The sequence below is a fragment of the Verticillium dahliae genome, genomic scaffold (assembly GCF_000150675.1).
Source record: "Verticillium dahliae VdLs.17 supercont1.12 genomic scaffold, whole genome shotgun sequence".
In the NCBI taxonomy this organism is placed as follows: Eukaryota; Fungi; Ascomycota; class Sordariomycetes; order Glomerellales; family Plectosphaerellaceae; genus Verticillium; species Verticillium dahliae.
The window spans coordinates 305081-315874 of NW_009276943.1; the positions used below are offsets into that span (position 1 = coordinate 305081).

The window sequence follows — 10794 nt, forward strand, 5'->3', positions numbered from 1 at the left end:
TCCACGTGGATGCCAGCAGCAGATTGAAAAGCAAACCCCCAGAGAAGCAACTTATGCAGCAGCGCGCCTTCGTGTAACATTGACTACCCTGACAAGACGACATATCCCATGCACCAGGCCTGCTGGGTGTGAGGGGGGGGGGGGCAGCGAAGCGTACTAGTCTTTTGTACCGAGCTTCGAGGGCTCTAGGTGGGCTGGGTTTTGGGACATGGCGTCGCAGGTTCTGGGCGAAGATGGGACAGGTGATTTGGGAGTCTTGGTTGGTCTGTTCGCGCGCTCTTGACCTTCCTTCTCGGGGCTTCGGCAAGACGTCTCGATCGCAGTCGATCAAAATGTTGGCTTCCTGGTGTTGACAGGCGTGGTGGGGTGCTTGGCAATTTAGTCTCAAAACGGCAGGCGGTGACATGTCAACCTCTGCCAAGACGACCATGAGGAGGGGCAGGTGGGGGGTCACCAAAGCTCGAGACGCGATCCAGTGCCATTTATTTATTCAGGTTGGTCTCGTCCTCGGACCTCAAGGTGGGCAGGCACGGGTCAAACTATGAACGCGAGCTACAGCACTGCATACGGCGTAACGAGCGTCTTGCTTGGTATCATGCTACGTACGTACGAGCTCGTCGAGCCGAGCGAAGCAGGCTTGCCTAGTACAGAGCCCTTCTCTCTGAAAAATACCAATCCCCCCCGCCAAGCGGCGCAGACAAGGGGACTGTCTGCCACAAAATGCATCGTCATGTCTCTCGTAAGCCTCGCCATACACCCGTGTTCCACGTCTACCAAGTGACACGCGAACCATGTGTCTCTCTTGAAACTTTGGCCTTCAAGCATCCTTCACCCCAGCGTCCAGACCGGCGCCTTTGTCAGCACCTGTCGACCGCGGACCTCCACAGCCAAGAATGCCGCAAACCGGACCTTGTTGCTGTCCTTCGGTGGTAGAGCTGAGGAGACAGGCGCGTCAGTACTAGACGCCAAGCTACTCTTTCTCGGCGGGAACGACGACGTGGAGCTGCTGCCGCCGCCGCCGCCGAGAAAGGCGGAGAACATACCGCTTCTCGACTTCTCTGTGCGCCCCTTACCACCCGTCTTTTCTTTGGTATCTGTCTCGTCATCTTCTGCGTCGTCGCTCGCCGTTTCGACAGGTGGAAGTCCTGTCTTCTCGACATCCATCAAGTCGACGTTGACTGCATCGCCAGGCAGCGGATATGTGATGGCTACGTCTCTGCTCTCGAGCGGCATGTTGGCGGCGATACCCACGGCCAGCTCTACAATCATCGAGGCGCTTCCGTCAACACCTGGTGGCGGTGGCTCGGCCAGATACTGGTAGAGTTGCGTCGTCAGTTTCGCCGTGTTGAGGTTCGTCCAGTGCGCCCGGTTCTCTTCGCTCTCCGGCGAGTTCAGTGTCCTCTGCAGACCTTCCAGCGTAGCCATTCTCCAGCTGACAATCTTGGCTGTCAGGGCGTCAAACTCTTCCCGCGCGTTCATCGTGTAAGAGTTGCGCCGAATGCTCAGCTCAATCTCCTTGAGCTGCTGGCTGAGCCCAGGGCTCAGCCCAGGATGGAAGCACTTGTTGAAGATCTCCTCGACGATCCATCGCGTAATGACCGCCCGGCCAACCGCCGTCATCTCCTGCCGCCCTGTCTTGAGCGCGTCACTGCTTACATATCTGTCAAGCCACTGCGGCACGCTCTTCCAGTCTTTACGAATGTTGAAGGACAGGTTATTGATGGCACCATTGAGACGGTTGAACCTGGTCAGGTACTCGCTGTCGTCGAGCGCCGTCCGAGATTGGGTGATGCGCTGGTTTGCGACTGCGTTCTGCAGCTGCTCAATCTGCGAGCCCAGATTCTCAATTTGACTCTTGCCATCAAAGTAGAGACGCTTGACATTTTTGTACTTGAACACTACAACGCATTAGTCAAAATTCCCATCGACAGTCAAACGTCTGCACATACATAGCTCCTTGAACTTATCGGGATCGGCAGCATCGCGGTCAACGTTGGTAGGTTGAGGGCTATTGCGGCCTTGGTCGCCCGACTGTGAGTCGAATGTAGGCTGCCTCTCCGGACCGGGGATGGCGCGTAGGCCCGCACCCTGGCCTGTTGTCGAGGAGCCGGTAGGCATGGGAGGCTGGCTCTGTCTGTAGTTGGGAGGAGCTCCTGCCTGTGCTTCGCTTTGTCCACGCAGGCTCTTTTCCGAATCTTGTTGTCGCCGACTCGCACCCGGTGCCATTTCTCTCTGTTGATGGTTGGGAGGCAGCAGAGTCACGGGGCTATCGGTTGCTTGGTGCGAAGCGTAATGCACGGCAGGAGAGTGTTGATTCGAATAGGTGCCTGAACGGGCGTCGAGGTCGGCAATGGGTGATTCGTGAGACAGCTGCGAACTCGTCTCCGGGTTCTGCTGTCTCGAGTTTGTTGACAGATGGCCGCTGTCGGTGAATATGGGGGGTGGTCCGCCGGGGTATTGTTCGTGCGCTTGGCTGGTTCGCTGGTAATGTTGTTGCTGAGGCGAGGAGTCGAATGCCGCTTGTCCGTACTGGTCTTGTTGGTCAGGCGAAGTCTGGAGCAGTGGGAGGCCTTGTTGTTGCAGCGGTTGCTGCTGCGCTGAGTGATGTTGTTGTTGGTGTTGTTGTTGTTGGTAGGCGCTGTCCTCGTAGGGAGACGATTCCAAGTCACTGGAGACGTAGCGAACCGAGTTTCGGGTGTTGGCGTCTTGGGGGGTCTGCGCAAAGGTGTCGCGATTCGAAGAATGCCCAAAGTACTGGTTCTCGGCCTCGCCGTATCCTTGCAGAGGTGAAGGTTGTGTTTGAACAACGGGAGGGGCCCAGTCAGAGGGTTGGTCCAGAGAGACCTGGGACAGCTGTGAAGGGCCGGTCCTGATGGATGGTGGGTTGCTCACCCGCTTGGAAGGCCGTCGGGCTAGTCCACCGGTATTGTCGTAGGGCTGTGCCTGGGCTGACTGGGGCGGCTGTGACAGGGACGACTGCTGCTGGTGATGATGGTGGTGGTCTCGGCCTGACCCTGTCAAGATGTTCTTAATCAGTCTGCGGGTTGAGCGTTTCTCTGGCTGTGCAGCAGGAGCGGGCGCGGGCGGCGCGTGACCTTGGTCTTGGCTCAGACCACCGGGGCCGGCAGGGTGGAGGGTGGACTGGAGATCGTCGACCGAATTGGAGGCGACACCGTAGTGCGGATGGACTTGCAGAGGAGCAGTGGTGGAATAGCGTTGAGATTGCGACCGGGAAACCGAGTCGGAAAAGTCCTGGTTCCTGAATCGGGGGTCGAAAGCTCCGGGAGGAGCTTGTCCAGGCACAGGCGCGGGGTTGTGCAGCTGTGATGAGCCGCGATGGGGGGAGGCTGTGGCGGGGTTGTTGTAGTCGTGGGAGAGCGCTTGCTGCTGTTGCTGCTGCTGCTGCTGAATAGCTCGGTCGAGGGCTTCGCTCTGGCTAAAGACAGCAGTGGGGGAAGCAGAATGACGGAGGTTGGCGGTATTGCTGCCGCTGCTGGGTGTGGTAACGGTAGAGGTTGAGATGATGTTACGGTGGTTGAGGTTGTTGTTTGTGTTGATGGCGCCTGCCGCAGCCTGTTGTTGTTGTTGCTGCTGCTGCTGCTGCTGAGGGGAAGCGCCCGATGCGGCAGAAAGGGAGGAGGAAGTAGCGCTGGGGGGTGCTGAGGAAGGCGCCGCAGAGGCTGGAACGCTGAGGTTGAGGTTGTGACCACCAGCGACAGGCCCAACACCAGGGCCTGCTGTCGTCGACGACGACGACGAGGGCACTGATCCTCCTGGTAGTTGTCCAGGTCCTGGTCCTGGTCCTGGTCCTGGTCCGACTCCTTGACCTGCTCCAGATGCCGTCCCGGGTCCGGAAGGTGAAGCTGAAGCTGGTAGTGGAGATGGCTCGGGAGCAGTAGCAAGCGCGTTCTGGGAGCGATTGCTATGCCTGCCAATGCGGCCGAAGACTGGCATTATCAGGTAAAAAGGTGGACGCACAAAAAAAAGGTGGACGGGATGGAGAAGGGCAGACGTGTGTTCCGCCCCTGTCTCGACAAAAGAACAGACAAACCAACTTCTGTGCCAGGGCCGTGTGAGAGGCTTAGACGCGGTGAGCTGCAAGGTCCCCTTTCCAGCTGGACTGTCAGAGTTGCGAGATGGTCGCTTCAAAGCAGGTTGCGCGCGCAGTGCTGGCTTGCCGCTAGCTGGCTGGCTCACTGGGCTCGCTAGCGAACTGCGCCGGTTCACCTTGGCTCGGCTTGCAGTGAACAAGGAACGGGAGCAAGGGCCAGGCCAAGCAGAGCAGAGCAGAGCAAAGCCAAAAGGGAGCCACCGCGAACCAAGGCCAGGCGGAGGGAACAAGGACGGGTTCGGGAGGGCAGGATGTGAGGCAGTGGAGGAGTGAGAGTAGGAGTGGGAGTGGGAGATGATGCGCCGTGTTCCTATTTTTTGCGCTGGCGTTCCCTCTTGGTCAGGTTTCCCTGCAAGCTTCCTGCCAGCCTGACCTGGCTGACCCAGCCTTCAACCGCTCTGACTGGGGAGACTGGGGGGGGCGAGACGCCGCGGCGGAAGAGGGGTCAACAGAGGGTAAAGGGGCAGTGCTCATCAACCAGTGAACACCTGTTGCGTCTATCATCAACGCTATTCCTTTCCCGATCGGGAGACAACAGAGCTGCAAGCTCAGCCTGGTTCTGATGTTTTGAAGAGGGCGGGGCGGCGGACGAGTGAAGAGTGCGTGGGCTCGCAGTGCGGGAGCAGAAGCAGGTACCTACCTACATCGTCTGCAGCCTGAGAGACCTGCTGTAGAGCATGCAGGAGAAACAAGTTTCAGGGCAAATTACCGCAACCCATGCAGACAATGGGCCCTGTCATGACCTTCAACCAGCGACAACATGTTGAGAAGATGGACAGGCCAGAAATCCGGGGTCCGGCAGCTTGGCTCCTCGGATGACAGGGCAACCACCTAGTACCTCGCCTTGGGTCCTTGGGTACCTACCTAGGTACCTTAGGCTTGCTAGGTACCTAGATACCTGTGGCTCGTGATATTGGCCCCAACGCCCGCCTAATTCCCACCAGACAACTCAATGGCACAAGTCTAGGCAGGGTTGACCATAACCACATTCTCGAGCCATTCCACGGCAGACCAACGTGTCCTAGACTCGAGTCTCTCTGTCTCGTCGATCTTGGGCGTGGATCCTTCTACAACAGGGCGGGTCCTCGTGTTCCCCCTTGTCCCCCCCTGTTCCCCATACTGAGACTATTGCTCACTCTTTATTATGCTTTTTTCCAAAACAGAAAGGACCCTTCAAGCATTTGAGACTACCTACCTTACCTTACACGCTGGTGCGGCTGAGGCAAGCTACCAACTCCTGCTGGATGCGGCGACAGCATTGGGACTGGGCCTAGCTGCGAACAACGGCCTTTCGCGTCCATGACACAGCACACGCCCACGCCACATGATGGTCGAGTTGAGTTTTGACGACCTGGTTTATTTTTGCAAAGTGAGGTTTTTTAGTCTACTCCATGGAATGGCCAACCCGAATGCCCTTTGATCTTCCCCCCTGCCAGCCATCACCCCCCCACCAAGCTGCATCCGTCATCCTAGGATCACGCTCAACGGACGCACCGATCAGCAACGTCTTCGTCATTGCCAATGCGCAAATCGCCAATTGCGAGATGGTTCTCAGCTTCAACATGGGAGAAAAGCGGTCGTCTTTGGGAAGGAGATGGCACAGATGGAAGCTTGCGTCGATCCCCTTCCCCTCTTGGTCGCGGCGAGGAACAAAATCTTGTCTATCGTGCTTGGGTCGTCAGCGCCATTGTCCAGAGTGGGTTGCGAGGTGGATAGCTCCTCGCTATTAATAGCACCACATTGCATTGCAGCTGGGTTCGGAGAGTCGGAAAGTGACGCTTGTTCACTGCCTGGGCCTGCCTCTCATGGTTAGGGAGAGACCTTAGACCTCAGGTACCAGCTTGGGTGCAGCTCGCACGGTCAGCGCCTCCACCCCTTATAGTACAGAAGGAGGACCTCCAACTCCACAGTTGACGATGTGTTCTACGAAGGATGTTCCTGGCCCCAACACCGCTGCACTCTGATGTCGGTGAATGGCCATACCTAATTTGTCTAGCCACATCACTCTGTCGGTTTCTATCTGTCCCGTGACTGTCGAAGGCACATCTTGCACCGAAGGGTAGCCCGAGCTGCTACAAACACCATATTTCAGACGCCAAGGAGTATGACAGATATATTTGGCGTCAACCATTTACTCTTCACGGCCTTCAATATTGCTCTCAGAGACAGCGGAGATGCTGACACTCTCACAAAAGTCCATTCCTCAAGGGACGTTCTTTCCCAGTGAGGGTGAAAAGTCCACAGCCGTCCCAGGGACTACGACCTGATCATGCTCTTCGGTGCGGGAAGCCTGATTCGACGACAGACTATATGCAGGTGGTGGATCTGACAGCAAAGGTGCCGCCTGGGGTTGTTGGCTCGTCAGACCACCACAATCATTACGACGACTGGTGGACCGAGCATCGGCAGCACGGCGCTGCTTCATCTCAAAGCACGCCACGATGGACATTGCTAAATGGAGAATCCTGGGATGTTCAGCCCAGCGCGGGGGGGACCAGGCGGGGTTGTCACGGCTGTTGCGCCACTTACGTTGCCAGGATCCCGAAGCCCAGGACAATGCGAAGATACTCCTCGCCTGCCTCGTCTTGAAAGAAAGCAAAGTAGTAGCCCGAGTCGTCGAGCTTTGACAGGGTAAAGGCGATCACGCCGGACATGGCTCCCAGCCCGAGGAACAGCAGGCCGTCGACAATGATGCAAGCGATGGGATGGACGCCTTGACGATCATTGACGACGCAAAGACAGAGAAGATCGAGGCAGTTCCAGAGAAAAGCGAGAATAGCCTACCGTGGCAGATGCCGATTTAGTATCACGGTGATTTGGATGGGCGAGGTAGAGACGCACCGGAGGTCCCATCATGAGAAGAGGGCCTATAGTCCAGTTCGTAAGGTAAAAGACTGAGAATCCGACAGCGGCAACGTTGAAAACGACGGACAGCAAGCGAAGGGACAGCCTAGACCACCAGTATCCCGTCGCTGGGTGACGGATCATGGCGGGCCTCCCTTCGCTGTCAATTGGGTATGGGTCGTACTGGCGATGCATATTATGATGGAGCGGGTGGCATACATCGTGGGAGAAGCATGTCAGGGTCTCGAGGATGGCTGCCGTTATAAAGGAGATCGCATCAAAAAAGTCTCAGCTTGGTGAATGAGGCTGAATTGATCACCGACATGCGGCGAGGCATTCTTGGTTACCTACCTAGGTACCTAAGGTAGGTACCACCTAGATACGGTCCAAGGAGGCGCTCTGTCTGAACCACGTGCTGGGTTTGGAGACACCGAAAGGCGCACTCGAACCCAAGCCTGTGTCACTGAAACCCTTGCAGAGTATCCCGTTCTGCGACTTGGGGCAACGTGCTAAGAGACCTGAGACCATGCACTCATGTTCCCAGGCACGCAAGTGAAAGCTTGCTCCGAATCATCAGATCGGCGTCCTTGGCCTTGACGACACGATGTGAGGGCGTGAAGGTTATGCGAGGGAAGCATGCAACAAGATTAGTCATGCGGCACTGCCATCTGTGGTAAGGAAATCGCACAACCGTCTGCACATGAACTGCATTTTTGACCGATTGTCTGTCAACCACGTTCCCCAAGCAAGATCGGTAACGATGTGACCGAGGTCCAGTTAATAGTCTCATGCCGTCAGGCTCCTCTCAGTCGACGCCGAAAATGGAGATCAAGATTCCCCAACAACAACTCAACACCTCAGCATGCCTCCTATTCTAAGGTCACGAGCCATGCGGCTTACAAATGGACCAAAATGGCTACACGCCGGCATCTTGAAGCCATTGCAAGGGTTGCAAATCACTGGCGAACTCAGCTTCACAAAGGATCACATTCTCCGTAACCCACCTCTCGTGGTGGTTGGCAAACACGTTCAAGACGCCCACAAAACTAAACAGGGCTGTCTCCGTGACATGTCACCCCAAAACAGCCCGGTTCATAGTCGTGGGTTTCGTACTCGTTGAACGCATATCATCCCCGCAACCGCGGAAGCCGGATGCTTCGTGACAACAACGCTACACTAGAACTGGTCACATGTCGCCAACACGCCTTGAAAGCCTCGTGCTTGGCTCGACGCCACGGCTCCTCTGCGGCGGGAAACCTGGCCATGCTCCGGTTTGCCACGCGTGATAGTAACGTGTCGACGGATGCACGCCTTGAGACTGTTTGCTTGTCACGGCAAGCTGCCTCACCCGAGCGGACCCAGGACTACAGATCATGACGACGCCCTGCAGCCTCACCCAAATTCTACACTACGCCTACTGTTCTTTCAAAAATTGCCTTGGCGGCATGTCGAGCCCGGCATGCTCATCCAGATTCAGCATCAGTCTCTGTTGCAAGACACGTCAACAGCTGTCTTAAGCTTTGGCCGGGATGGCTGTCCGATTCGAGAGCTCCCAAAGGCACTGCCGAAGCCGTCACTAACGTAAATTGAGTGCCGATGATGGACATGCTAGACTGTTTTCCTCAAGGCAAACGCGTGTCGCGGGAGCTCCTGTTCTCAAATTGTATAGCTGTGGACCTGAGTGGCTCATCGCCGCAATACGAAGTGCGAAGCGTCATGATCCGCCCGCCTGTCACACGGCATTCCCTCCTAACAAGACGATGGAGGCCTCTACTGACCGCAAGATCCTCACCATAGGTGTCGGTCTGCGGCAAAACTTGGCAGTTACTCAACAAGGCTGCCAGTGGAGGCTTGAGACTTCATTGGCGGGTCGAAACTGTGCTCGCGCTGGCATTTGTCCTCTGCTGTTTGACCAAGGCTTGACGTCAGCAGGCCCAGCCGGCAGCTAGCCGTTGCGATGGGTGACGACGGGCGGTCACGGCGCGGTATCGACTGGCTCCATGTGGTTTCGGACCTCTGTGAGTTGCTACCAACTGGTGCAAATCAAGTCCCCTCACTTCTCTGTCCGTCCTGCTTTCAGCTTCTGTCGTGGTCGATATGCAGCGCCAGGACTTCAGCACTGGCGGTCAGAGCTAAAAATTCATTCTCCCGAGACACTGGGTCCGGCCTTGTGGTACCTGCCTCGATATCAATGTCATCAACCTTGTCACTGTCGCCAATCTTGGACGCTGTGTTCAACACATGTGTCTCTCGGCACGGCTTACCGTGCGACAAACCGCAAGGGTAAGCTTGGATGCAGGTGTAACTCTAAGCTCTCCGGCAAAGACCCTTTGGGCAGGGTGCCCGCTTCAATGCTGGCTTCGTATAGACGGTCTTACTACCGATCTGGTCGATCTCCGGAGAGGAAAAGACCTTTCTGTTTGACGAAGGTACGGGAGATGCAAAGTTGGTCGCATCGCGGTTGCGTCAAAGTTGCTACATCTGTAGCCAATGAGTGGATGCCCGCATCTACCCAACGGTTCAGGAATCTGCCGTGCGCTATGAATGAAAGAAGCTTGCCAGTGGCGGGTAGCGTCCAGCATGAGGCGGCACTCGACCCTTTGCACTATAAAGTGACCAGAGGCGAACAACTGATGATGCAAGTGTTGAGTCTTCGAACCGGCCGGAGCAGCAAATTCATCCTCACTTGCCAGACTCAATTAATCGGCTCACATCTTTGATCATCACCAATATGTATATTACGCGTCTTTTTTTCCTCCTTCCTCTTGTGGCAGCTATGCCCACCCTCGACATGACACCAGGGGATGCACCGAGGCCGCGATATCCGTGGCTCAATGTCACCTTCGCCGACCTCAAAGTTGGCTGCACGAAACCAGCACCAACCTCGCTCTACTCCTGCACGATGCAGTGTTAGTCAGATTCGAATGAAAAAAAAAGACTACTTTGCCGCTCATCTACTGATACGAGCGCTAGTCAACTTTTACGATCCCAACTCGGAGCTCACGCAGGAGGTCAATGACGCCTTTTGCAAAGTTTCGTGGGACTGGGACGGCACAAGCACCGCCCAGGGGCCGGGCAACAATTACCCAGACGGCTTCACCATCTGCTCGGTCGCGCTGTACAACTCGTTCCAGGTGCAGATCAACGCCTTTCTTTCAGCATCAAACTGGCAGATGACGGTCAGCCACAAGTACAAGGACAATGTGTGAGTGGTGCTGTAGGCCGGTTTGCCACGCGAGACCATTGGTTTGTTTGGTAGCTGATGGGACGCCGGATTACACAGACATTTCAAGGAGCCATGGATCCTGCCCAACTCGTTTACGCAGGTGACCATTCCCGGGAAGCACCCTGATGTGTCGCAGATGCCCGTGGCGGGCCACTTCTTCTTCGAGGCCATGCCGTCGTTCACCCACCGCATCTCGGGCTTGTCGTGATGGCCGATTTGTGTCCATCGACGGAGCACGGCACGACAAACGACGTGCGGAGGCGAGGGGGGGACATAAGAAAAGCTGCCGTCCGACCCGGATAATGGCACACGACAGTTCGCGACGTTGGAGGTGTCTGTCTCAGAAAGGAAGCTCGATATTGTTGGTGGGCCAGACGATCACACGGCGGAGCGGGCATCCCTGCCAAGACCCGGCACTGGTAATGAAGAATGATGCATATTGACGCAGATCCAGGGGGTGAGAAATGTCAACGACGCCCCACAGACCCCGAACCCCCCTCTCCCGCCCCTTCGTGAAGGGCGACAGAAGTCAGTAGTCTATGTGACAATCGCCAACAAAGACGTGTGCCGAATGATAGCCATGGCCTCCCCCAATTGCAGTGCTAGTGTCGCT

The 10794-nt window shown here is 56.4% G+C and overlaps 4 protein-coding genes across 4 annotated transcripts in view; 1 reads left to right on the plus strand and 3 right to left on the minus strand.

The window, feature by feature from the left end:
- The window catches only part of VDAG_06382 (uncharacterized protein), a gene marked incomplete at both ends in the record, with an annotated part of 960 nt that extends 880 nt beyond the window's left edge, over nucleotides 1-80 (minus strand). The window contains one exon of the mRNA XM_009658760.1: nucleotides 6-80. Within this exon, the coding sequence (XP_009657055.1) occupies nucleotides 6-80 (75 nt within the window). The remainder of the gene's footprint in view (nucleotides 1-5) is intronic.
- A 748-nt stretch (nucleotides 81-828) lies between these two features.
- On the minus strand, nucleotides 829-3954 carry VDAG_06383 (uncharacterized protein; the record flags this gene model as incomplete). The annotated part of the gene is made up of 2 exons (XM_009658761.1): nucleotides 829-1898; nucleotides 1950-3954. The coding sequence occupies 2 exons, from the start codon at nucleotides 3952-3954 to the stop codon at nucleotides 829-831; spliced, it is 3075 nt and encodes a 1024-aa protein (XP_009657056.1).
- A 2682-nt stretch (nucleotides 3955-6636) lies between these two features.
- VDAG_06384 (uncharacterized protein) lies at nucleotides 6637-7176 on the minus strand (the record flags this gene model as incomplete). Its single annotated transcript, XM_009658762.1, has 3 exons — nucleotides 6637-6891; nucleotides 6953-6978; nucleotides 7140-7176. The coding sequence occupies 3 exons, from the start codon at nucleotides 7174-7176 to the stop codon at nucleotides 6637-6639; spliced, it is 318 nt and encodes a 105-aa protein (XP_009657057.1).
- A 2510-nt stretch (nucleotides 7177-9686) lies between these two features.
- Nucleotides 9687-10389, plus strand: VDAG_06385 (uncharacterized protein; the record flags this gene model as incomplete). Its single annotated transcript, XM_009658763.1, has 3 exons — nucleotides 9687-9864; nucleotides 9929-10160; nucleotides 10239-10389. The coding sequence occupies 3 exons, from the start codon at nucleotides 9687-9689 to the stop codon at nucleotides 10387-10389; spliced, it is 561 nt and encodes a 186-aa protein (XP_009657058.1).
- Between the last annotated feature and the right edge of the window lie 405 nt (nucleotides 10390-10794).